This window comes from Chiloscyllium plagiosum, chromosome 12 (genome assembly GCF_004010195.1).
Source record: "Chiloscyllium plagiosum isolate BGI_BamShark_2017 chromosome 12, ASM401019v2, whole genome shotgun sequence".
Classification (NCBI taxonomy): Eukaryota; Metazoa; Chordata; class Chondrichthyes; order Orectolobiformes; family Hemiscylliidae; genus Chiloscyllium; species Chiloscyllium plagiosum.
Genome location: NC_057721.1, coordinates 29,160,519 through 29,188,210, shown reverse-complemented (window position 1 = coordinate 29,188,210; position 27,692 = coordinate 29,160,519). Strand labels below are relative to the sequence as shown.

Sequence of the window (27,692 nt, the reverse complement as noted above, 5' to 3'; positions counted from 1 at the left end):
TATTGTTTGCTTTCTCAGTTTGCATCAGGTATATGGTAGGATTTTCACAGCTATGAAAAAGATTGTACAAATGGTGTGATTGCAGTGTCGACAGACTGAATAATAAGTCTCTGCAGGTGATCAAAAATGTCAGACGGTGTGAGTGAATTGTCAACAGCTGAATAGCAAGTGAAGCGATCACCTATGATCTGATTAATTGAGGCAGAGAGATAAGTACAAAAATTTAAAAATAAGATAATGCTGGAGACAAACCAAATGGCTGGAATAACATAATAGATCCAAGAGTCACATGCGAGGGTCTAACCATAGCAACAAGTAATCAAAACTGTACAACTGTAGAGAGATCATAACAAATTATCAAGGTGATCGTGTCAAAACAGGACAGCAAGAAGATTTTATAAATACAGAAATGTAGTGGGGTTACATGTCATACAATATGAACCCAAGGTCGCAGTTGAGGCTGTCTTCATGGGTACGGATATACCTAAACAGAGTGAAAAGCTTTGCTTTGCGAACAGTACAAATGCTTAGACAGCGTGAGACATACAGGTTACATTGCACAGGAGGTGTGCAAAGCAAGATCAACATTAACAAGATCAATATTATTTGAAGCAAGACAATCAATTCATCAATCTAATAACGGCAGAAGCTGTTCTCGAACCTGTTGGTGATTGTGTTCAAGCTTCTGGATCTTCTGCCTGATGGAAGAGGTTGTAGGAGATCATTAATGGGGGCGGAGAGATCTTTGATGATGTTGGCAGCCTTTCTGCAGCAACAACAAGTGTAAATGGAGTCTATGGATCAGGAGGTTGGCTTCCATGATGGACTGGGCTGTACAAACAACCTTCTATAGTTTCTGACAGTCCTGGGTGGAGCAGTTGCTGTACCAGGCTGTTATGCATTATAATAGTACGCTTTCTATGGTGCATCTGTAAAAGTTGGTGAGGGACCTTATGAACATGCCCTTTATTATAAGTCAGTCTCCTGGCTTGCTGTGTTCTTCAAGTCTCCTCCTTGTCTACTTATTTTCTAAACTGCCTGAGGAAGAAGAGGCACTGTACCTTCTCCACCATTGCATCTACATGGTAAGTCTAGGACAGGTTGTCAGTTACTGCCACTCCGAGAAACTTAATGCGTTCGACACTCTTCACCTCAGCTCCGTTAACGCAGATGGGGGCATGTCCTCCTCCTTCCTTCCCGCAGTCAATGGAATAATTATTCCTTTGTACGAACATGCCTCTGAAACGGGTGGGACGTGAACCGGTGAGAGGTAGGGACACCATCTCCGCCCCCTATTAAAACCGAATTGCCCAACTTCACCCTTTGGCTGCTCGTTCTGCGGCTCCTGGGTGTGAAGAGGCTGCAGTGCCAGAGGGGGCGCCTGTTCCGGAGCCGTGGCCGGAAGGCCATCTTGGACACGGCCTGGTGTCGTTGGCGCTGGGAGGGTTGCATCATTCTGGGAGCGGCGGTTGGCGGGCGGCTCGGCTCGGGAGGCCCAGAGCAGGATGACGGGAGACGATGCCGGTGTCACCGTAGGCCAACCGCACCTGGCGAAGCAGGATCTCGGCTCCTTGGTGAGTGCTCGGGCTGGGGGCGGGAGAGAGGGACTGGTCCCGGGGCTGGGGCTCACTCGCAGCCTCCCGGATCGGCACATGGAGACACACGCGGGCCTAGAGGATCCCTGTAGAAAGGGAGTGCGCAGGGATCGGTGGACAGGAACAGACTGTGCCGGCCTGCCTGCTGAAGCTGGACCGGCCAGACAAGGCTCGCGTCGGATCGGCTCTGGCCTGTACAATTTTCGGCCCGATTTCCCCCTCCCCAAGGCTTCCGTTCCTGCATAAAGCCCGCTGGCTTATTTGTGAATCCGAAACCAGATTTCTCAATATTTCTGGCGAGGGCAGAGACGTGATTTTTTTTTTAGGGTTACGTGGAGAGAAATGGGGCCAGTCTCTCCTCGGGCTCGGTCCCTGCACACATGGAGTCCGGTCCTCCTCCTCCTCCCTCCTCCATCATCCAGGATCTTGAAATGTTTCTCTTTAGTTAAAAAGGGAGGGATGATTAAGCAAGAACCGTGGAGCAGTTACAGAGACGCCGCTCAGCCCGTCCTGTGGCTGAAACAAACTAGCCCTCCCATTCTCATCTCACATTCCAGCGCTACATCTGTAATTTTGCAGTTTACAGCAGAAGCGGTGTCTTTTAAGTTAGTTGAGGGTTGTTGCCTCAGCCACCAAACCGGACAGAGAATTCTGGACACACAGCGCGCTCCAAGTGAAAGGGTCTATTCTCATATCCCCTTTCATCTCTCTATTTTACAGGTTATTGACCTCTCCACTTGGGGAGTCGGATCTGCCTTGTCAACGCTACCCCATCATTTTTTAAACAACACTTAAATCACCACTCAAACCACTTCTGTTTTGAGGAAAATTACCTTTCTCTATCAGTGTTAAAAATCTCTCAACACCAGGTCATAGTCCAACAGGTGGGCGGCACGGTGGCACAGTGGTTAGCACTGCTGCCTCACAGCGCCAGAGACCCGGGTTCAATTCCTGCCTCAGGCGACTGACTGTGTGGAGTTTGCACATTCTCCCCGTGTCTGCGTGGGTTTCCCGTAGTGTTAAGTAAGGGGTAGATGTAGGAGTATGGGTGGGTAGCGCTTCGGCGGGGCGGTGTGGACTTGTTGGGCCGAAGGGCCTGTTTTCACACTGTAAGTCATCTAATCTAATCTAGGTTTATTTGGAAGCACAAGCTTTTGAGGTGCTGCCTCTTCATCAGTGGGGCAATCACCTGATGAAAAGGCAGTGCTTTGAAAACTAGTGCTTCCAAATGAACCTGTTAACTATAACCTGGTGTTGTGTGATTTTTAACTTTGTCCACCCCAGTCCAACACTGGTACCTCCAAATCATTTCTCTATCAAGTCTTCACTCAAAGTTGCAATTTCAAGGCCTGGCAATGTCCTTGTAAAACCTTGAGTTCCCACGAGGACAATTCTTGTGCGGTGATGAGAAATGTAGACAAAAGTCCACTGTTGCCAAACCAGAGTCTTATATAATTTAATATTACGTCCCTGTTTTGGACTTCATACAATGAAGGAAGGAATCCTATTTACTATCTTTAACACTTTGCCAACCTATTTTGCTACCTTCAGAGGTCTGTGGGCACAGATTCCCTGGTCTCCTATTCCTCTATCCTCTCTGTGCTCTCCCTTGCTATGCTTGCCTTCCTCAAATGCATAACTTCTTTCTTCTCTGGATTGAATTCCATTGTTGCTTTTCCAAAACATATGTATCACCCAGCAGTTATCCTCTTCATTTCTGCAACAATTTTGTGTTTTCTGCAAATTTTCTATTCATGCCTTCCACAAAGCAGAGACATTAGGTGTGTTTGGCAGAACAATTGGAGAAAACAGTTAAATGTTTTTTCTCATGGAGGTACAGCATACAAAAGCAAAAATGTTATTCCAAACCTCTGTCAGCAAAAATGCACCAAATGAAGACAGCACAATAAAGTGGATCATTTGTTGCCTGTTCAGCATCCTTTGTGCTTGAATTGAATCCAAGAAAACAAATCAACAGGATTGCTTCAGCTGGAGTAGTTATGTTCTGTATGTCACACTTTGAAAGATCTCTTTGCGTTGGAGGATGTAGATAAGAGGTAGCTAAAATGGCATCAGTATCAGAGTTTTCTTTTTGTATGATGATACTGAAGAAGCTGTGCTGTCCATTGAGCAAAGGTAGCAGAAGACTTTGAGAGGAGTTTTCTAAATCATGAAATGAATTGAAAGAGTAAAGCAGTAGAATTATAGCTGAAGGTGGAAACATAGGTAACCACAGGATATGAGATTGAACTGATTGTTTTCTAAAAAGAAACGATGACCTTGAACATCAAGTTATAATCTGGAACATACTACCGGGTATGGTGGTGGAAGCAGCTTTAACAGCAGTTTTCTAAAAGAGAATTGGATCGAAACATTCAAAGGGGAACATGATGAGGATTGAAGAGAGGGCAGTGGGGTGGTGCTGACGACTAGCTATACCAAAGAACTGGTTCAGGTATGATAGGTTGACTGGTGTTCGATGGTGTAAAATTATCAGTTATACATTTTGTCCAATATTTGCAACATCAGATATTGAGTCTGCTGGGCAATTGATATGCTGTGAATTGACATTTGAATGGTCAGTGAATGCTGTTGGTGTTTGTTTTCGCAGTATAAAAGGAGATTGATATGTTGATGGAATCAGCAGTTGCCAAATATTGAACCAGCTTCATAATTCGGATCTTTCTTTTAAACTCTGTGAAGGAATGTTCTTACACAGTCAGTTGTGTAAGCTAGATTGCTTGATGTGGAGTGATTAGTTAATTTTTGTAGAATGAAGTATCAAAATAGTGAAAAATGATAAATTTAGGATCTAATAAAATGGCAGAACAAACTTGAGGGTCTGTGGCCCACGTCTTTCCCTCTGTTATTCTGATGTTGCATCAGGGGGTTTTTTTTGGTTTTGAAAACTTTCATGATATTCCCTGGATATGCTTAGAAAGCATCTGCTCACTTGTGAATTTTCTAAAACTCTTTTTAACATCATGTGATTTGGCAAACTGCATTTTAAATGCAATATTAATTTTGAATTAATAAATATTTTGTATATTGTGCCCATGTTAATTTCAGATTTAGTAAGGTTACCTCTAATTCTAATATCTTAAAATCTCTAATGGAACCATAATCCTGCTAATGTGAAATAAATTTGCATTTTTAGTACTTCATGCACATCATTTTAATAGACTAGGTTTATAAAGAAGATGTCAAGTATTAGATTTAGAAAAGAATAAACAAATGTTTGACAATTGTACTTAAAAACACAGAAAATTAGAGTTTATTTTGGAAAACTGAGGGATTCAGAGAAGAGATTCCAGGAAGTAACAGCTGGATGAGTGAAAGGTGGTCCACAATGATGGAGCAGAATGAGTGGATAGCAAAATAAATCTGTCAGAGGTTGAAAACAAGACTCAAGTGATCTCCAGTATTAAGTAGTCAAAGACAGTGAAGTCTGGTAGAATTTAAAACTGAGATGAAGCCAATTTTATCCAGGAATTTTATGGAATTATATGCATAAATCCTCGGATTCATTGAGTAAAACAATTATCATATAAGGAAACTACTTCTCCATGTTTTCACCTGCAAAACTTATATTTTGCGTTCTGTGAGATTTTGTCTTGTACTTGCCATCATATGTTGGTTTTGGCTAGGGTATGGGGGGATAAAAACAATTTTGCATGTTTGCCATTTTCAAGTTAACAGTGGAAAGAGGACAATGTCTAATAATGAAATAAAAACAAAATGTTGACATTTCGGGTACATTTGTTTTGCAGAACTGGAAGATTTTACAGATAAATTAGAAAAGGGGGTATAAGAAAATAATATGCAAAATGAATATAATGAGTTGGATGGTGATTAGGAAAACAGACAATAGTTAATTGTCAAAAGATAATCATTTCAGATGAGGTGTATTGAATAATATACAAGTCCCAAAGGATGTAAGAAAATCATGATTTGCTCACTGCATGCATGGGGGGCTGATAGAAGCATGGAAGTTACCATGTAGCTCATTTTGCTGATTGTCTTTTAACCTGCTTCTGCTGTCCTGCAAATTGAATTGTGCTGCATTTTGTAGGTGGGATCAGGAATTCCTATCCAGAATGTCTACATGTTGTAACATACATGTCATCCTTGCTCATGAGCAGACATGGCTTCCTGTAGGCTGCTGGAATGAACTTGTTTACTTCCAGACCCAAGATCTGATCAAAGACCCGAGTGGCTGTGGTGGTTAGGAAAGCCAAGGTGGAAGGGATAGAGCCTGTTCATTTCTTTTCTGCTGGCATCATTATGTATGAAGTGATGTTTTTGTAACATTTCTAATAATTTTATCAGTTTTATCATGTGCATTTTACTTTTATACAATATTACAGGATTTTTCAGGAAATAGACTATTTCTCAAAGTAAAGGCAATGCCTAAAATGTTCTGAAAATGTTCAAATTAAGGTTAATGGCTATTGCTTTTAGGCTGATACAAGCAGCTGTTCTTATTGATTTGTGATGATCTTGGTTGGAGAGAGAAAGAATATGAAAACCTGAAATTCTGGAAAGTGCCAATTAAAAGTGGGCAGGTTAGCATTTAGTTGCAGACCAAACTGCCAGTGGTATAATGGTTGGAGATTCCCATTCTAAATACCAATTCACCACCTGGGAGCACTAATTTCCTTATCTTGCTTTGCAGTTAGCTATGGGAATAGAAAAATAGGAAGAGAAAGTGAGGGCTGCAGATGCTGGAGATCAGAGCTGAAAATGTGTTGCTGGAAAAGCGCAGCATGTCAGGTAGCATCCAAGGAACAGGCGAATCGACGTTTCGGGCATAAGCCTGAAGAAGGGCTTATGCCCGAAACGTCGATTCTCCTGTTCCTTGGATGCTGCCTGACCTGTGCTTTTCCAGCAACACATTTTCAGAATAGAAAAATAGATCTGGTACCAAATAGGTATTTAGACTAAAAGGATGCAGATGCTTAGGATTTGGTGCTTTTTCTGAATTTGTGAATGCACTGAGTTTTCTGTTTAGCAAGCTATTTTGGGAAGAATTCACTAAACTAAGAACTGCAGATTCTGGAAATCTGAATCAAAAACAAATTGTTGGAGAACCTCAGCCAGTCTAGCATTATTTTTGGAGAGCAAGCAGAATTGACGTTTTGGGTCCAGTGACCCTCTTTCAGAGAGGCTCCAAGGCTCTGCCTTCTCTCCACAGATGCCACCAGATCTGAGGTTCTTGAGTAACTTGTGGACAATTGTTTGGAAGATGGATGACTACAAGAAAGTGGCTGTCCACCACCGACAGTGATTTGGGATTGGTTTACAGACATGTATGAATGCTATTGGGAGACTGTTAAAACTTAGTTTTGTGAGGCTGTATTTATGAAAGTTGTATTGCAATAGAGCTTAGGTCTATTTGGAGGCAGTATAAATCAAATTGGTGTAAGGCAAAGTGGTATACAAAGTTAGCTCTCAAGCTTTCACATTAAAATTCAAGGTCTGAATATCTGACTCTGAAATGAGAACTCGTGTTAAGGCATCACTACCTTGTGGATAAAGACAAATAAAGAACTTAGGCTTTATTGTTAGGCCTTGAAAGTAGAAATCCATTCATTTCATTGGTGTCAAATCAGACAAATCGATGTTAGTCCATGTAAGATACTGGATGTGATCAAAAGCTTGTTCAAAGAGATGGGCAATGATAAGGAGAGGGAGGCAGAAAGATTTAGGCAAGCAATTCTGGGATACAAGCCTAAGATAATTGGAGGCACTTCCAAGTTTTAGAGTGAATGGGTATGGAGTGTATAACTCCTACAATAGAAGAACATGGATATCTCAGCAGCCTGTCAAATTGATATGGCATTGCAAAGGTGATTTCACGGCTAATATGGATTCCTGCCTTTTGTAATTTACATTAATAAGTATCTTCATATGACTTTAATTTGTAATCCAGTGACCATCTATATGTAAAAACAACTGCAGATGCTGTAAATCAGAAACAAAAACTGAAGTTGCTGGAAAAGCTCAGCAGGTCTGGCAGCACCTGTGAAGAAAAATCAAAGTTAATATTTTGTGTCTGGTGACCAAGGGTCATGGGACCTGAAACATTAACTTCCTTTATCTTCACAGATGCTGTCAAACCTGTTGAGCTTTTCCAGCAACTTCTGTTCTGTTTCTGACCATCTTTGTGGCTGCTATTTAGGTTGTTGGAAGCACTGTTGCCTTGCCAAAATAACTTTTCTCAGATTTAGAGGAAAGATGCAGCACCTTTTTGTAGGATGTTTTAGTTGGAAATGAACCATCTGTGCATTGGTCATTATTTAGTACAGAATCACTAAACTTGGCAACAGTTATAGTGCAGCTGCAGGTTACAACATTGGAGTCCCAAATTGGAATTTGTTTTGCCTGAAGGGAGGGGTTCATTTGTAATATGTTTTACTAATTCTGACTCAGGCATGGAGTGGGATTGATTATTGTTTGAATTAGAAGGAAAATGGCGATGGTGGAAATCTGGAATGACAAGTGTTTGAAATACTCAGCACATGTAGCAGCATCCAAGGAGAGAGAAACAGCTAATGTTTCAGGTTGAATGACTTTAGAATTGAAGGAAATGTCAGTAATATACTGTTGGAAGGAAAAGGTAGGAAAAACAGGAGGAAAAGTTTGGGGTGCGTTACAGGGTTAGAGAGATTAACTAAAAAGATATCATGGAACAAAAGGCAAAGAGAAGAACAATTGTGACAAAAAAGAAAAACTTTTTCTTGTCTGTGGAGAAAAAAAGCAGATTGATAACCAGCTTTGGCCAAAAGCAAAATATGAAATATTTACATTTCTGATCCAATGCATTTTTTTCAACAGGATGTTAGTAAATTAACGCCTCTCTCTCCTGAAGTTATCAGCAGGCAAGCTACAATCAATATAGGTGAGTTATCTTTCTCTGTTACATAGTCATTGAGATGTACCGCATGAAAACAGACTCTTTGTAACTTGTCCATGCTGACCAGCTATCCTAAATTAATCTAGTCCCATTTGCCAGCACTTGGCCCATAACCCTCTAAACCCTTCCTATTCATATACCCATCCAGATGACTTTTAAATGTTGTCATTATCCCAGCCTCCTACACTTGCTGTGGCAGCTCATTCCATACATGCACCACCTTTTGCTTGAAAATGTTGCCCCTTAACTCCCTTTTAAATCTTTCCCCTCTCACCCCAAACTTATGCTGTCTAGTTCTGGATTCTTCCCCACCCACCCCCACCCCAGAGAAAATATCTTGTCTATTTACCCTATCCATGCGCCTCAAGATTTGATAAACCTCAATAAGGACACACACACACCATCCCCCAAGCTTCTGACGCTCCAGGACAAACAGCTCCAGCCTATTCAGCCTCTCCTTATAGCTCAAATGCTCCTACCCTGGCGACATCCTTGTAAGTCTTTTCTGAGCCCTTTCAAGTTTAATAACATCCTTTCTATACGAGGGAGACCAGAATTCCGCACAATATTATAAAAGTGGTCTATCCAATGTCCTGTACAGCTGCAACATGATGTCCCAACTCCTATACTCAGTGCACTGACCAGTAAAGGCAAGTATACTGAATACCTCCTTCACAATTCTATCTAGCTGAGACTCCGCTTTCAAGGAACTGTGAACCGGCATTTCAAAGTCTCTTTGTTCAGCAACACTCCCCAGAACCTTACCATTAAGTGTATAAGTTCTGCTCAGATTTGCTTTTCCAAAATGCAGCACTTTGCATTTATCTAAATTAAACTCCACCTGCTACTCCTCAGCCTATTGGCCCATCTGATATAAGATCCCATTGTAATGTGAGGTAACCTTCTTTGCTGTCCACTACACCTCCAATTTTGGTATCATCTGCAAACTTACTCATTGTACCTGCTATGTTCACATCCAAATCATTTATTTGAATGATAAAAAGTAGTAGACCAGCACCAATCCTTGTGGCATTCCACTGGTCACAGGCCTCCAGTCTCTGAAAAGCAACCTTCCACCACCACCTTCTGTCTTCTACCTTTGAGCCAGTTCTGTATCCAAAGTGGCTCGTGTTGTCTATATTCCATGAGATCTAACATTGCTAACCAGTCTCCCATGGAGAACCTTGTTGAACACTTTATTGAAGTCAATATAGATCTCGTCCATTATAGATCTACCCTCATCAATCCTCTTTGTTACTACTTCAGAAAACTCTATCAAGTTTGAGAGACATGATTTCCCACGCACAAAGCCTTTTTAACTATCCTGGAACAGTCCTTGCCAATCCAAATACATGTAAATCCTGTCCCTCAGGACTCCCTCCAATAACTTGCCCAACAGCGATGTCAGGCTCACTGGTCTATAGTTCCCAGGCTTTTCCTTACCACCTTTCTTAAATAGTGGCACCACATTAGTCAACCTCCAGTCTTCTGGCACCTCCCCTATGACTATCAGTCCCAACACTCGGGAGGCTACGCACCATTCTGACTTCTCATTATCTGCCACAGAAACATCTATCTGTGCTTCTGAATAGAGAGTTCCCTATCACAATCAGTCGCTTGGAACCTGACGTACCCCTAGTTATATTAGAGCCTGTCTAGGTACTAGAAACTGTTCATGTTATATCCCCCTGAGAGTCCATCACCCCCGACATTTTCCAAGACAGGATGCTCGTTTGAGATGGAGATAATCACAGCAGACCACCTCTCTCTCTCTCTCTCTCTCTCTCTCTCTCTCTCTCTCTCTCTCTCTCTCTCTCTCTCTCTCTCTCTCTCTCTCTCTCACCTTTCCTGGTGGTAACCCATCTACCTGACTGTATAGGGCTTTTCTCCCTATAACTGCTGTGAATCCCATCCTCCAGTTCCTGTAAATTCCTCATTACCTCTAACTGCAACTCCAGCCGATCCATGTGATCTGATAGGATTTGCAACCAAACACACTTAATGCAGATATAACCATCAGTAACATGGAAATTCTTCCTAATCTCTCTCATCTGACAGGAAAAGCGCATCTCTCTAGTAAAGGCCATCTTTGCACTTTAACAACCTATAGCCCCATAAAATAGTCATCTTACTGCTCTAGGTTAATTTAGTACCTATGTTTTATATTTTAAATTTTTAATCAAAAGACAGATCTCAAAAAAACATACAACCATCAATGTTTGTTTTCTACTGGAGATGGATGCCTACTTTTAATGCAACATGTTGCAGCCATGGACATTTTAAAAACAAAAGATATTAAGAATATTTTCTGATAATTGAATTTATCAATTATTTTACATGAAACCCAGTCTTTTTATAATTCTGTCTAGTCACAAGTACTTGCATTTGCTGTTCCCTTAAATGTAAATAATTAAAATGTTCAGAATGAGAAGTAGAATTATTGTCAAGTGTACTCAAGTTACAAAAGAACACGAGTACAATGTAAAGTGTACAGTGTTGCCAAAAAATGGTGCCGTGTTAAAAGTAAATATAGCTAAAAAGATGGACAATACAATCTTTCTGTGAGGACTACCATGTGGTCTGACCAGGTCCACCAATTCCTAATCAGTAGCCATCTTTGCTCCGGCCCCACTGACTGCTGTCCCTGCCCTGCTCCAGGTTGCTGGCTGAAGAGTGCAAAATAAAAGGAAAAAAAAAGAAAAATAATGGATGGAGTGGATGAGCTCCAACTGGAGCATCATACCCCATTGCCATCTTGGACTCCAAAGGTTCTGCAGTTTTGAGGGTTTTGTTGTGAAAATGTTAAGTTGAATTGACTTGTGTTACAACTTGCGTTGAAAACTTTCAAAAGACATGTTTGTTACTTTCTCTTGTTCGTTATCTTGTTAATGATTATTCCCTTTTTCCATGTGGGTTTGTGTCCTCTAAGTCAATTGGACAACTTGTGCTCTATTGAGAGTCTCTACCAAATCTCATTTCCACCAGCAAAATTTAATACTTTAATTCTGGGCACTATTTGAACACTAATAGATAACCATAATCCCATTTGACAATTTCATAAGTTTTGGGAAATTGTGGTAAACATTTAATGAAAAAACTACGATCCTTGACTGGACCTATTCCTACCCTAGTCATTCTTTTATTCCTAAACAGTAAACATTTAATGAAAAAAATTTAAATGTGTAGTATTAAAGCTTAGTCAAATACCATGGTACATGTATAAATGAAGGATCCCTTGTAACGGCACAAAATAAAATCAAGGCTAATCATTGATTTTATTTTGACTGGCTGGTTGAAGATTCGCCTTTTGTGTACTTTTGTATGAATTACACATATTTGCAGTAGACAACCTGAAATGATAAATGTCATAACTCTTATAATTGAGATCTATAAATACCTGTTCAGTTGTAAGCAGCTGAAATATTTTCATTTGCTGCAAGAAACAGAGGGTGGGCTTCTTGTGCTGTGGTAGCATTGGTTGGGCCAAGAGACCTGGGTTCAAGTCTCACCTGCTTCAGAAGTCCTAGACACATGCGACACAAAAACAGACCCTTTGGCTAAATCAGTCCAAGCAAACATAATCTCAAACATAACAAGTCTTACCTGCCTGCTGTTTCCTTATATCCCTCCAATCCTTTCATATTCATGTAGTTATCCAAGTGACTTTTAAACGTTGAAATTGTGCCCACATTCACCAATTCCTCAGTAATTTCATGTGCAGAGCACTTTGTGTAAAAGAAAAGTCCCACATGTATTTTAAAAATTTCTCTCCTCACCTTTTAAAGTGTGCCCTCTAGTCTTGAAATCCCCCATCCTCGTGAAAAGACACCTACCATTAAACCTATCTATAGTCCTCATGATTTTGTAAACCTGCATAAGGTCACCTCGCAACCTCCTGCGCTCTAGTGAAAAAGTCCCAGCCTGGCAGCCTGCCTTTATAACTCAAACCTTCCGTATATGGCACCATAGTGATAAATCTCTTCTGAACCTCCTCCAACTTAATAATATCCTTTCTCTAAGTGGGCGACCAGAACTGGATGCAGTACTCCAGAAGAGGCCTAACTAATGTCCTGTACAATCTCAACATGCCTTATATAACATCTCTGAACATTTGATTAGAAAAATAGGTTAAATAAAAAAAGAAACAAAATTCAGAGAGGCTAACTAGTTGGCAATTAGTGAGCAGTGAAGCCCATTATCCTATTATAATTCTGTCCTCTTAGAATTCTGAAGTGAATAAGGAAAAGGAGATAATTGATGTTAATTCAGAAACATGCAAGAACATAAATATTGTGAATATTTGTCAAAAGTGAATTGTAATATGTGCTGATAGTGTGAGTGTCTGAATAACGTGTCACTGGGGCAACTTTAAGCAGTAAAAGAAATGTTTGCTATAAGTTGCTTTTCTGCTATGCTGCACTGCATTGTTCTCTGATTAATTCAAAAGGTAACCTCAAGAATGCCAGGAGAGTATATAATGATGTAGGTGCCCTGTCCTACCCGCGAAAAGAAGTTACTCTGATTAACGTAGGCTTTAAAAGTGTGAATTTTTACATTATTTGGTATTTGAAAGCTTTGAAAGTTTATTTAATGATTTTGTTTAAAGAAATTGCATGCTGCTTTAGAAGTAGATTGCTCTTTGATTCTCAGTTAATTAAAAAATAATGTAGAATTTGTTTTTGACTGGGGTTTAGTTCAGATTTTGAGGCATGTTCTGTCCAGTAACAGTGTCAAGTATTTAAACATAACTTGTTTTCTCTTAGGCACAATTGGTCATGTAGCCCATGGCAAGTCCACTGTAGTTAAAGCTATTTCTGGTGTTCAGACTGTCCGATTTAAAAATGAACTGGAAAGAAATATTACTATCAAGCTCGGATATGCCAATGCAAAGGTAAAAAAAAAACTCAAGATTGAAGGGTGGTGCGTAATTCAGACTTCATAATTCATGGTGACTTTAAGTTGTATGTGGTTTTTAACTTGCATTTTTATTTGTGCTATGACATTGTCAAGATCATTGCTTCCTAATTTGGTATTTCTAAGATTTTAAGTTAAACTATTAACATCTAAAAATAAGCTATATACTTCAAATGTAGTGGTTCTGTGTTTATGTAACTATTAAATAGATGGTGGAAATACTGTATTGTGAATACATAGTGAGGCATTCAGGGTAGCTTGAAGCTGGACATTGTGCATTTTGAATTACAAAGGTGACATTTGATAGAATGCTTGTTTGAAAAAAAAATGGTCTTGTTGAAAGATTTTATGAAAGGTATCCAGCTCCTTGTGAGCCAGACCAAAGGAGAACCATTGAAACAATTCATAGCTTTGTTGTGTTTCAATTTAATCCAGTATTTTATTTTTTAGTTGTCTTTTGTGATACTTCAACATTTTCTATATTGATTTAGTTTTAACTTTTCAGGTTTACAAACTTGATGATCCTAGTTGTCCGAGGCCTGACTGTTACAGGTCGTGTGGTAGCAGTACACCAGATGAGTTCCCTTCAGATATCCCTGGAACCAAAGGGAATTTTAAGCTAGTCAGGTTGGTGCAATGTAAATGCAAGTTATTGAGATTTAGCCCATTAATGAGAATTATTTTGGAGACATTTTAGGGATTTCAGTTTTTTTTAGTTTGCATTCATTATCATGTCACAACAGTTTATTTTACTGGTTAGTGCAACTCTGAGATGAAGTCCAAAAACCCTTTATTTCAATCCTTGCTCCTACTTTCTAATATGCTTTGGAATTTTCTGTCTCTTTATTTATTCATTCATTCATACTTAAGACGTTGTTGGTTAGGCCAGTAGTTATTACTTATTCCTAATAGACAAAGTAGTGGCTCGTTGTCATTCTGAATCATTAAAGTCCATGTGATGTAGATATACCCACAGTGCTGTTAGGGAGGGAGTTCCAGGATTTTGAATCTATCAGTCAAAGCTGATTTAGCTGTAAGCCTGTATGGTAAGTGACTTGAACGAGCTTGCAAGATGTGATGTTCTCATGCAGCAACATGTTTTTCTTGCTGAGGATTATTTAACATTTTCACACAAGAGGCCACATTTGGATTCTCTTCCCACCCCCCACGAATTCGATGAGCACATTTCAGGAAACGAAGTTTTGATACAATATCAAATGTGAATTAGGTCCCAAACCCTGGTCACCAGTAAAGGGACCAGGGTCAAGCTATGAAATTGGGATTAACTAACTACCTTGTGATTGGTTCTAATGGCCTCAGCAAAATTCATTCATCCTTTCACTCCCTCATGCACACTGTTCCTCACTCTCACTGTCTCTTGCTATCAGCTTGGGAAGGCTGCCCACTCTCACTCTGTCCTTGGAATGGGATAGGGAGCGGTTCCTCTTACACGCAACTCCATCTTGATTGTGTAGGAGAAAACGAGGACTGGAGATCAGAGTCAGAGTGTGGTGCTGGAAAAGCACAGCCGGTTAGGCAGCATCCGAGGAGCAGGAGAGTTGACGTTTTGAGCATAAGCTCTTCATCAGGAATGCCTATAATGGGAGTCTTGTCTTCTCTTCCCTTACCACCCAGACTGCGGAGTGCATTGTTTGCAGTCCTACCTTCCTACGTCATGCTGACATTGTGCTTTCTAGGGCCCTGGCTGGGTGAGACTACTACCTCTGTTGTTTTCTGTTTCTCCAATCCCAGTCTTTGTCTCCTGTATGTGTGGCCAACACAGGAACAAAACCGCTTGTAATTAAGGAACATCTGCTTTTAGATTTCATGTGTCCATTTGTCAGTATTTCGATCATTAGTTCTATGAAATGTTTGGAGATACATTGTTTGCTGGATTCTGGCACCTGAGTCATTTTTTGAAAGAGCCAGTTCTGGATGGTTTGAGTTCCTAGGTTTGGAAGGTGCTTTGAAGGTGCTGTGGTGAGCTGCTGCACTGTATCTTGTAGGTGGTATTCATCACTTCCACTGTGCGTTAATGGTGGACAATCAAGCAGGCTGCTTTGAGTGGTATAGTGTTGAGCTGATTGTCTGCTGGGGGGCTACATTCCTCCAGGCAAAGATCAGTCCCAACACAATCCTGACTCCTATCTTGTCGATTGTGGAGTGAGGAGGTGACTTACCCACCACTGAATTCATGTTGTATGCTTGTAGTTGTACAACTTGTACTGTACTGTTGTATTCACACTATTTATGTGGCTGATCCCTATCAGTTTCTGGTTGGCGGTAACCCCAGGATGATGATGATTTGATGGGGAGTGTTCGCAGATGGTCATGGCGTTGGATGTCAAGAGATTGATTTGGAGATGGTCCTTGTTTAGTCCATGGGTGACTTAGTCCAAGCCAGAATGTTGTCAAGTTCTGGTTACACTTGCTAAACAGACGACTACAGGATCTGAGGAGTCCTGAATAGTACTAAACAGAAGTGCAATCATCACTATCATCTTCAATTATGATCTTATGCAGGAGAGAAGGTTTATGAAATGTTAAATTTTTTTCACTCCTGGGCATGGGGTTGCTAGGCCAGTATTTATTGCCCATCCTTAATTGTTCAGAGCGCAGTTGAGAGTTAACCGCATTACTGTGGATCTGGAGTCATATGTAGGTCAGACTAAGTAAAGACAGCAGATTTCCTTCCATGAAGGACATGGGTGAACCAGGTGGGCTTGTATGAGAATTGATATTCGTTACGTGGTCACCTGTTTTTATTCCCGTTTAACTGAATTCTAAGCTTGCCACCTGTCTTGAAGTGGGATTCGAGTCTGTTACACGAGAGCATTGACCTGGACTTCTGGATTGCTAGTCCAGTGGCATTACTGCTATGCCACCTCTCCCTGTATAAGTCCCATATTGTAGTACTGTTGATGATACGTCGCATCATTTTGCTGATGATGAGTAGGCCAATGTGCTGAAATTGACAGTTGAATTTATTTATTATTTTTGTAGAGAGGATGTGCTTGGTTCACCGTTAGGCTAATTCTGGAACGCATGTTATCAGGTTTGCTGAAACATTCAGTGTTTGCAGTATCCAATGCCTTCACCTATTTCTTGATATCACATGGAATGGACTGAATTGGCTGAAGACTGGCCTCCCTGTTGCTTGGGCTTTCACAGCGAGACTAAGCTGCATCGGCATTCTGCACTTCTGCCTGAAGATTCTTGCAAATGCATACCCTTGTCTTTTGCACTGATATGTTGTGCTGCTCCATTGTTTGAAGGTTAGGTACGTGTGGGGCTTCCTGCTCCAGTTAGTTGTTTCATTGCCGCACAATAGGATGTGGTAGGATTGTACAGCTAAGATCTGACACGTTGGTTGTAGGATCACTCACCTCTATCCATGGCATTGCTTCGATGTTAGCTATTCAAGCAGTCCGGTGTTATTACTTCCCTAGTTTAACAATTTCTTTTTAGGTATTAAATAAAAATCGAAAGAACCGCAGATACTATAAATCAGAAACACAAGCTCAGCAGATCTGGTAGCATCTGGAGAGAAATCAGAGTTTAACTTTCGGGTCTGTTGACCCTTTCTCAGAACCGATGGTAGCTAGGAAAATGTCAGTTCGTAATGATAAATGGGAATAGAGCCCAAAGAGAGAGAAAAACCGTTTGGCAGGCAAAGGAGTGGATAATGATCTGGCTCGGAGAGTGAATAGCTACTAATGAGGACTGTTAGTGCCTTACGATGGGTTGTGTGGAATAACAGATTGTGATAACAAGGCTTGGTGTGCAGGGGTAGGGGCAAGGACGTGGGAGAGTTCAAGCCCAAAAGTATTGCACTTGATATTGAAGCTGGAGGGCTGCAGGGTCCCCAAATAGAAAATGGGGTGCCATTCTTCAAGTTTGCACTGAGCTTCGCTGGAGTGCTGCAGCAAGACTGAGGTCAAGATATTGACCAGGGGCCAGGATGGTGTGTTGAGGTGGCACTTCTTCCCTCTTGTTGATTTCCTTTATTGCAGCAAATTCTGTTCAACCATTAGCTCCATTCTTGTCTTTCTTTTGTTTCTGATCCCCCTAGTGATCAAATTTTAAAATACTTCTCATCTTGTTTAAATTCTGTAATGATATTGTCTCTTTTATCTCGGACTGATAACTGGCTCACTGCATTCAGACGAGACAAGTGCTAGGCAAAGACCATTTCTAATGCTAGAATCTAACCATCTCTCCTCGATTTTCTAGTGCCACTAACCTTGCTGAATCTTCCATCATCAACTCCCTGCATCTCACCATTGACCAGGAGGGTAACTGGATCAGCCAAATAAATATTGTGCATGTGAGGGGATGGACATTAGACAGCATGTACCTTGCCTCCGAACCTCACCATGATGGCTGTCAATCATGTACACAACACTGCTAAAGGCTCCACTTTTCTGGCTGATTGCAGCTTCAACAGCACTGAACTCAACAGCATCTTGGACAAATGAGGGCATTTGGTTTGGGGTTGGGTACGTTTTGGTGCTGATCATTTGGCCCTGCTGTTTTGGCTCTAAACTGTTTTGCCGCTCATTACTTTGGCGCTGAGCTGTTTTGGCACCAATTCAGAATAAAAAAAAGTCTTGCTTGGTTGAAGCAGAGAGGATGACTAACGACCTGATGTAATTTTCTCAACTAGCAAGAGTTGATAGTCAAAGATGTAATGACCCGCTGTAGATTCAAATCTCCTTTTGTAATCATTTTCTCATTTAACAATTGTTAATAGTCATCTTCCAGCAACACATTTTCAGCTCTAATAGTCATCTACTGCCTTGATGATACTTAAGCCCTTCTGTCTTCACATTGGAAAGCTGTAATACAATTGTCTTGTCGAGCCCATACGAGAAATGGCTGAAAACATTCTAAGCAAGAGAGACAAACCAAAATTTTCACACGATGGTTATCTATATGTGTTTGATAAATGTAGCAAAATGTAGAAATTTGTTTTTATAATGAAAAGGTTAAAATTAATGAATAAAAAAGAATTAGATTTATTTCTTACAGTGCAATAAAAATGAATTTCTTACGGGCTCTTCAAGACTTTTTTTAAATTCTGCAATGGCGCCAAAACAACTCTGCACCAAAGTAATGAGTGCCAAAACAGTTTAGAGCCAAAACGACGGGGCCAAATGATCGGCGCCAAAAGGGCGGTGCCAGATAGTCCCATTCCATTGGTTTGTACCCCATTTGTTACCTTGAACCTTCACTCCTTTGACCACTGTCCTATAGTGGCAGCAGTTCATGTCGTGTACAAGATTTACTGCAGCAGCTCACGAAGGCTGTTTCAAAAACACATTTCAAATCTGTGACTTCTGCAATCTATTCTAGAACAAGGGATCTAAACCTTTTCCAATGACAACCCCATTTCAAGCTGGGGGAGGAAATGACAGACCTGCTAGATTAACTGGTGGGTCTAGAAGGCTGTGAGGGGTAGGAGGAGTTTTATTCTTTCAAAAGCAGTCAAAGCTTGCCGCTTCCACTACTGCACAACAAAGGGCACGGGTTGAGTTATTTAGGCTGCATCAACAGCTTGCAAAAAATACAAGGATTTAAAGTTGTTTCTAACTTGCTTACTTGGTCAAAGCTCGAGCTGTTAATGCCTTGGAGCTCTAAACCACATAAGTTCAGATTGTGATCAAGTGAGGTTGCAGCCCCCATTTTGCAAAGCCCTGATCTCAAAGAACAAGGTTAATAGTGGTGTGAAAGCAACAATGCCTGCAAATCTCATGCCATCCTAATTTGGAAATTTATTGCTGTACATTTACTGTCACTGGTTTAAATCCTGGAACTCTTTCCTTTACGCACTATAGGTGTCCCTATATCACACGGTCTCTATTGGTTCAAAAGCTGCAAGCCATCACTAACTCAAGTGTCATTAGGGTTGGTAATGTCTCATGATCTAACAATAATTGTTTGTATATGTTTTTTAGCACCTTGTGATGTTTCTGTTCATTAAAGATAATGAATACATGGAAGTTGTTTTTTTTTTGATGAAAATAAATTTTGGACTTTATCACTGACACTAGAGTTCTAGTGATGCGATTTTTAAATAGTTGGCAATTTTGAGACTGCTTGTGATTTTCTTTCAATCTTGATTTTTAGATGTTTCCAAAGTTTATAACTATATTGGGTATATTTTTAACTTTCAAGACTGAACATACAAGCGTTTCTGTATTTTCAAATGGCTACTTTATGTTGTCCTCCATTGTGTTCTGACTTGTGTATAAATCAACTTGCGAGCAGCCCCACTGTTCACAACCTGGAGATGTGGTATATTTAATTTTGTTTGTTCTATTGTAGGCACGTTTCTTTTGTGGATTGCCCAGGGCATGACATCTTGATGGCTACTATGTTGAACGGAGCTGCTGTCATGGATGCAGCTTTGCTTCTGATAGGTAATTGGGATGTTGACAGTAGGTGTGGATTTGCACTATCATCCACGGACTGTTGTGCTTGATTTCATGACTGTGTTAATTGCTTCTGTACTTTACTCTTGATACAAGATTTCTTAAACAAATCCTTATGATTCAAGGAATCCTGAAAGAAGCTTTTTCAAGTTATTTCTGAAATCTTACCACAATAGTTCTTAAATTTTTCTTGTGTAAATTGGCAAGTGTGAATAAGAATGTCTGGGTTACGGTGCCCGACAGAAACTGATAGGTACAGGATTTGGCTATGAAGGTGGCTCAACCGTGATCTTGGGTTCATGTCGCACTACATGTGACTCCACCACGCTGTTCTGTATCCATAAAATCTTCCATACTGTCCTGTTTTGACGCCATCATCTTGATGAATTATGATCTCTACCTTAATTAGTTTGTACAGTTTTGAATTATTTATTACTTTGGTTAGATCCTTGGCATACGACATTTATACTTGTTATTCCAGTCATTTGGTTTGTCTCCAGCATCGCCTTATTTTTAACTTTTTGTAATTATCTCTCTGCCCCATTTAATCGGATAATAGGTCATCCCTTCACTGATTCAGCTCTTGACACTTTACTCACACTGACTTTTGATCACCTGCAGAGACCTTACTATTCAACATTCCACTCACCACTTGTATGATCTTTTGATCTCTCTGCTGATTAAATTCTGTGTCTGTGTGCTTCTCTCTCACTTCCCCTGACCAAGGAGCTCTACTCCAATTGCTTGTGATTTCAAATAAACCTGTTGGACTGTAACCTGGTATCATGTGACCTCTGACTTTGAGTTAAAACCATGAGCAATGCTGAAAAAATACAAATGTTTTTAGTCCAGAAAGTTAAGAGAATAGTAGAAATTCTAGGTAGATGACCATCAGATCAGTTGATAGCATTCTTTCAGGGACTGTATTCCATGCTTAGTTAAAACTTTGAGAATTTAAATTTAATAATTTCTTATGATGAAGATAGAGTTCCCTTTTAAATGATCTCCAGGGCTGGAATTATTTAATTGAAGTAAAGGTGTATATCTATTTCCCTTAACTGTGTAAGCGTTGGTCTAAAAATGAACAGATGAGAGTTTATTTAGCGGAGATTTCAAAGGCTCAGCAAGTCCTACCTAATGATTATCAGTAGTGCTCCAAGTCCTACCTAATGATGATGTCTAATTTTTGAAAGTGACTAATATTTTGATACTTCCCAGTTATGTATTACCTGATTCTCTTGTTGGCACAATGACAATGTCCTTTGCCTGATAGGCAATCAAAGGTTGAGGGTCAGGAAAAGTCCCATGATCAATCCTGGCACAGGTTGTCTTTGGTAATTAGGCAGCACAGTGATGCAGATACTGCAGTTGGCATCAACGTCCTTATCTGAACAAAAGTACAGATTTACTGGGTTTCCCATTCCCAGTGCTGCGCATATGTGAATGGCAAGTAATTAAGGATGGAAAACATTTGTAAGACCCTTGAAAGAGTCATGAAGGAATTTCACTCACTTCTTGGAGTCAGGTTTGTCGGTTAAGTATCAAAGCGGTGTAGGTATTTGAAATTCTGTCTTTGCACATTCCAGCTGTCTGTAAATGTACTGTTTCTTTGCAACAAGTTCATAATCATATATGTTACATTTTATGCTGAATTACTTTTTGTGAAATGTTTTCTTTCTTTTACTGGTGGGAAACTAATTATTGAAAGCTTGGATTTATAAGCATTTAACCTTTTACGCTATAGTTACTGGTTTCTCTCCTCCACAGCTGGTAATGAATCTTGCCCACAGCCTCAGACTTCAGAACATCTGGCTGCTATTGAAATCATGAAACTGAAACATATTCTGATTCTGCAGAACAAGATTGACCTTGTAAAGGAAAGTCAAGCAAAGGAACAGCATGAACAGATTCTTGCTTTTGTTCAGGGTAGGTTGTCCCTAAACTAAATTTCATTCAGATTTTGACTTGTAATTTCATGAATCTTCAAATGAAATCGCATATGAAGGACCATTTTGTTCAGTCATCCATCATCTCTTCTGTCGAATTTCATTTAGTCACATTTCTTTCCCCTTCTCCAATAACCATATTCTTCCGTTATCTGTCTTATGGGACACTGTTGAATATGGTTTATAAAATCATGAGGCATGGATAGAGTAAATAGACAAGGTATTTTCCCTGGGGTGGAGGTTCCAGAACTAGAGGGCATAGGATCAGGGTGAAAGGGAAAAATTTTAAAAAGGACTTAAGGGGCACAGAGTGTGGTGTATGGAATGAGCTGCCAGAGGAAGTGGTGGAGGCTGGGACAATTACAAAGTTTAAAGGCACCTGGATGGGTATATGAATAGAAGGGATTTATAGGGATATGGGCCAAGTGCTAGCAAACGGGACTAGATTAATTTAGGATATCTGGTTGGCATGGATGAGTTGGATCAAATGTCTGTTTTCGTGCTGTACATCTCTGTGACACTATGTCACCAGCAGTTTGGGACGTGGGTGTCACAGATTGTCCAGCATTCAATTCCTGTCCCCAGTTGTCCTTGAGGGTGGTGATTTGCCGCCTTGAACCACTGCAGTCCATCTATTGTAAGTAGATCCACAATGTTGTTGTGGAGGAATTCCATGATTTTGTCCCATGGACATGGGCATTACATTTCCAAGTCAGGATAGTGAGTGGCTTGGAAGGGAGATTGCACGTGGTGGTGTTCCCATGTTTCTGCTGCTCTTGTCCATGTAAGTGGGAGTTGTGAGTTTGGCAGACACTGTGAGGATCTTTGCTGAATTTAAGCAGTGCATTCTGGAGATAGTACACATTGCTACTACTTATCATTGCTGGTAGAGGGAGTGGATATTTATGGATGTGATGCCAGTCAAACATGTTGCTTTAACTTGATGGTGTCAAGCTTCTTGAATTTTGTTGAAGTTGAACTTATCCAGGCAAGTGGGGAGTATTCCATCACACTCCTGACTTGTGCCATGTAGATTGGAGGCTGGCTTTCGGGAGTGAGGAGGTGAGTTACTGTGCAGTATTCACAGTGTCTGACCTACTTTTGTAGCCACTGTCTTGATGTGGAAAGTCCAGTTGAGTTTTTGGTCAATGGTAACATCAAGGATATTGATAGTGGGGGATTTTCAATGATCGCCACACCATTAAATTTTAAGGGGTAGTGCTCAGATTGTTGTCTTATTGAAGATGATCATTGCCTGGCATTTTTTGAGGTGTGAATGTTGCTTGCAACTTGTCAGCCCAAGCCTGGATATTGTCCAGATCTTGTTGATATTGAACATTGCTACTCCTCAAACACTGAATGAGTCAAAGTAGCTGAACTCTGCAATGATCACAAATATCCCCACTTCTGACGTTATGACGGAGCACGGCAATTGAAGCAGCTAAAGATATTTGGGCCTAGGACACTACCATTAGGAGCTCCTGCAGAGATGCTCTGGAGCTTAGATGAATGACTTCCAACAACTATAGTCATCATCCTATGTGTCAGGTTGACCTCAACCAGTAGAGAATTTTTCCCAGTTCCCATTTGTTCCAGTTTTGCTATGGCACTTTGATGCCACAGTCAGTCAAATGCAGTCTTGATGTCAAGGGCTGTCACTCTCACCTTCACCTCTGGAATTCAGCTCTTTTGTCCATGTGTGAAGCAAGGCTGTAATGAGGTCAGGAGCTAAGTGGCCTTGGAAGAACCTAGACTCTCTGTCAGTGAGCAGTTTGTTGCTACTTGATAGCTGTTGGTGACTCCTTCTATCATTTTACTGATCAAGAGTAGACTGATGAAGTGGTAATTGGTCTGGTTGGAATTGTCTGCTGTTTCTGGACAGGACACACATGGGCAATATTTTGCATTGCTGGCTTGATGCCAGCATTGTAGTTAGAATCATCACAGAATCGCTACAGTGTGGAAACAGGCCCTTCGACCCAACAAGTCCACACCGACCGTCAGACTATCCCACTCAGACCCATTTCCCTACCCTATTATCCTATGTTTAACCCCGACTAATGCGCCTAAACTATACCTACATCCTTGAACACTGGGCAATTTAATATGGCCAATTCACCTAACCTGCACATCTTTGGATTGTGGGAGGAAACTGAAGCACCTGGAAGAAACCCAGGCAGACACAGGGAGAGTGTGCAAACTCAACACAGACGGTCGTCCAAGGCTGGAATCGAACCCGGGTCCCTGGTGCTGTGAGGCAGTAGTGCTAACTACTGAGCCACTGTGCCTCCCTAAAGTGGATCAGCTTGCAGTTGAATGCATGTCAGCTGTTTCATAGAAGTTTGACTTGTTTTTTGTGTGGTGTAATCTCTTTTCAGGTTAAGAAAACCTTGGCTGTGTACTGTATTTCCAAGTTTTGCACCATTTACAAGCTTGAGACATTAAGCTGGGTCCAGTTAATTAATATACATCAGAAAAAGCAGTGGTCCTAATAACAACCCCAGAGAAGCATTACTTTCTAGCAGTCTAAAAATCAACTGTTTACTGTTACACTCTTCTTTGACCACATTTACATGTATGCAAGTGAGTCTGTTATGTGCTATTTCATTAAATAAATTTTGTGAGTCTATATTTTAAAAAAATCATCCCATAACCACCCTCTATTGCTTCATTCAAGAGCTGGATCAAGTTAATAAGACATGATCTGTCCTATTAGAACAAGAAGATAACCAATTAAAATGTTTTTGATTGAGGTGTTGTTGGCCAGTAAACCAGAGGAAAGGCCCTGTTTTCTCTTTAGTAATAATTGACTAGAGTAGTACTTAGCCATGGTTCAGTGATACAGAACAACTCACTGAAAGGGTAACACTCTTGAAAAGTAGAAACTGCAGTGAACTAATATGTATAGAAATGAAAAAAAAGAGTAGCAGATTATGGAAATCAGAAACCAAAACAGAAATTCTTGGAAAAATTCAGAAGGTCTGGCAGTATCTGTGAAGAGAAATTAGAGTTAATGTTTTGGGTGCTGTTTTGAAGATTGATTGGACCTGAAACATTAATTTTTCTCCACAGATGTTGCCAGATATGTTTTTTTTCCAGCAATTCGTTTTTGTCCAGAAATGAATCTGTTCTGCAGTCAAGCCCCATTATGATATGTAAGCATCATGATTATTAATTTTTAATAATTATCAGGTTCGTTCAAGGTAACCATTCATTCGGAACAATGGCATTTGAAAGGAACAAATTGACACTTAGAATTGTGAGCCAGTGTGAGATGTTTGCTTCAGAAGTTGAGGGGATTGTGGGAAGCTCATTATATTTGAGGTTATTTCATTACATTAATATCTTAAATTTCAAAAGTTATGGTAGCACTGTTAAGCAATAATATATTGTTGGGAGTTATAGCCTAATAACTTTGCATGTTTGGATGCACAGGTACAGTTGCAGAAGGAGCACCAATTATTCCAATCTCAGCACAGCTAAAATATAACATTGAAGTAGTGTGTGAATATATTGTAAAAAAGATTCCAGTTCCCATTCGAGATTTTATATCTGAACCGAGGCTAATTGGTGAGTGTTTTATTTTCCTTGTTCTTTGAAATCTTGGATTGTTTATGCATTGGATGATGGTCATAATTTTGAACAAGTCTGAAAGGACTGTATTTACTTTCTGTGCACGATAAAATATTCTGTAAATGCAGTATACTTCAAACCATTAGTTATTTTTCATATGGAATTGGGCATAATCATTTTGTTACCAAACACTGCATGTCTTTGATCTTTTGTTGGTATTAAAGTTAACTGATTTTAAATGGAATGGCAGTAGGAGTTTTTTAGACTTTTATTTGTAAGAACACAGTTCTAGCATGCAGGGTGTCTGCACCTGAAATGTTCTTCCTTGTTTTGGAATTGGACGCAATGTTGCATGCTTCAGGCCTTTTTTGTTTCTTGTTGCTGATATTATTAGTAAAATTTACTGTCTGGCCTGGTTAATTTAGTTTGAACAACAAGCACATTCTAATGTTGGTTCTCGTACGTGAAAGCGAACAATTTTAGTTTTTAGATTCGATTCGATTACTTACAGTGTGGAAACAGGCCCTTCGGCCCAACCAGTCCACACCGACCCGCCGAAGCGCACCCACCCAGACCCATTCCCCTACATCTACCCCTGCACCTAACACTACAGGCAATTTAGCGTGGCCAATTCACCTAACCTGCACATTTTTGGAGTGTGGGAGGAAACCGGAGCACCCGGAGGAAACCCACGCAGACACGGGGAGAATGTGCAAACTCCACACAGTCGGTCGCCTGAGGCGGGAATTGAACCCGGGTCTCTGGCGCTGTGAGGCAGCAGTGCTAACCACTGTGCCACCGTGCCGCCCACTAATCTAATCTAATCTAATCTAATCTAATCTAATTTTAGTTCTTTAATCATTCCTTGAAGTATTGTTGAATGGTTTTCCCCCATTGAGTTGGCCTTCAGTTATGTGGTTGAGGCTCTGACTTGTTGAATGTTCTAGAATTGTGTGCAGTTTCCTGAGACGTATATTGCTGGTAATTTTAGTTGAACATAACTGTATGTGCCATAACTTACCAGAGAGTTCTTCTCGCTAACAGCCAAGCTATTTCAATGATAAACATCCCAGTTAAGTATCTGTTAGAACACATTACAATTTGGGAGATTCCAGGTTGTACCACTCTTGTGACATGGGTTACTTTTCCACCATCTTTGCCACAATTTACATTTTTACTCGCTCAGCCTTTAGTTGTCTTCACAGTATACCCCCAGATGTTCAGCTTGAAGCTTTGTTTTGTCACTACTCTCTCACTTTTTAATTTTGAATCTAGCCACTTTGGCTATTTTCCTGAACACTTCTCTCTTTACTGTTCACTGATTTTACTTCTGTGACTTTTCATTAAAGTACTACTTGAATCTAAGCTATTTTATTTATATATAAGCTAGAATTCTGGGCATTTCTTTTTCTCTTGATCTTGAAGGGCGTTGAAGTGAATTACATACTTTAAAATTTGTTTTTACATTTCTCTCCATCAATGCAGTAATTCGATCTTTTGATGTCAACAAACCTGGCTGTGAAGTAGATGATCTAAAAGGTGGTGTGGCTGGTGGCAGCATTCTGAAGGGAGTATTAAAGGTATGACCAAGAACAAAAATTAGAATGGAGTGCAGTTAGGAGCCTCTGAATTGGGTCTACTATGGTTGAAAATTTTAAATCTGATTTATTGGTGTCTAATGTGGAAGGTGTTTTTGTTGCTGTAGCTTGATATAAAATTTATAACTAAAATCTGTTTTCTTTCAATTATTTTCACCTACTATATATGCTAACTTGCATAGGTTTCAAATATCTTCAAAACCCCTAAATTCCTGCTGGTGGCAGTAATGAGCTTTTAGTCACTGCTAGTATCTGTCTGAAGGAACTTCTACTGATGAAGGGCTTATGCCCGAAACTCTACTTGTCCTGTTCCTGAGATGCTGACTGACCTGCTGTGCTTTTCCAGTACCACACTCTAGACTCTCATCTCCAGAATCTGCAGTCCTCACTTTCTACTACTTGCTTCTATTGCAGCCTTTTCACCTGATTGCTGTGTAACAGTAAAGGTTGTGTTTCAAATTGTGGTCTATACTAATTGTTACAGTTGAGTACAGACCTTTAAAACGCTCTTAAGCCCCTTAGTTTTGTACAGGGGAACGTCGATTATCCGAACGTGATGGACAGGCACTATTTTGTTTGGTTAATCGATTTAAATGCCTTTTCTTTGTGGCTCGGAGTTTTTAAAATCTGCTCCTCGTTCAGGAGACTTGCAGCATCACACAACACGCGAGGCCCTCTCCCGACCCCTACTCCTAACACCATCCAACCCCGCCTCC

General features: G+C 40.4%; 1 protein-coding gene across 1 annotated transcript in view; it reads left to right on the top strand.

Annotated features, from left to right (window-relative positions):
* Positions 1–1,400: 1,400 nt before the first annotated feature.
* Positions 1,401–27,692, top strand: part of eif2s3 (eukaryotic translation initiation factor 2, subunit 3 gamma) — a 34,691-nt gene continuing 8,399 nt past the window's right edge. The window contains exons 1-8 of the mRNA XM_043700765.1: positions 1,401–1,574; positions 8,433–8,496; positions 13,275–13,402; positions 13,931–14,052; positions 19,753–19,847; positions 21,627–21,785; positions 25,241–25,375; positions 26,864–26,958. Coding sequence (XP_043556700.1) covers positions 1,506–1,574; positions 8,433–8,496; positions 13,275–13,402; positions 13,931–14,052; positions 19,753–19,847; positions 21,627–21,785; positions 25,241–25,375; positions 26,864–26,958 — 867 coding nt within the window. The 5' untranslated portion in view covers positions 1,401–1,505. The remainder of the gene's footprint in view (positions 1,575–8,432; positions 8,497–13,274; positions 13,403–13,930; positions 14,053–19,752; positions 19,848–21,626; positions 21,786–25,240; positions 25,376–26,863; positions 26,959–27,692) is intronic.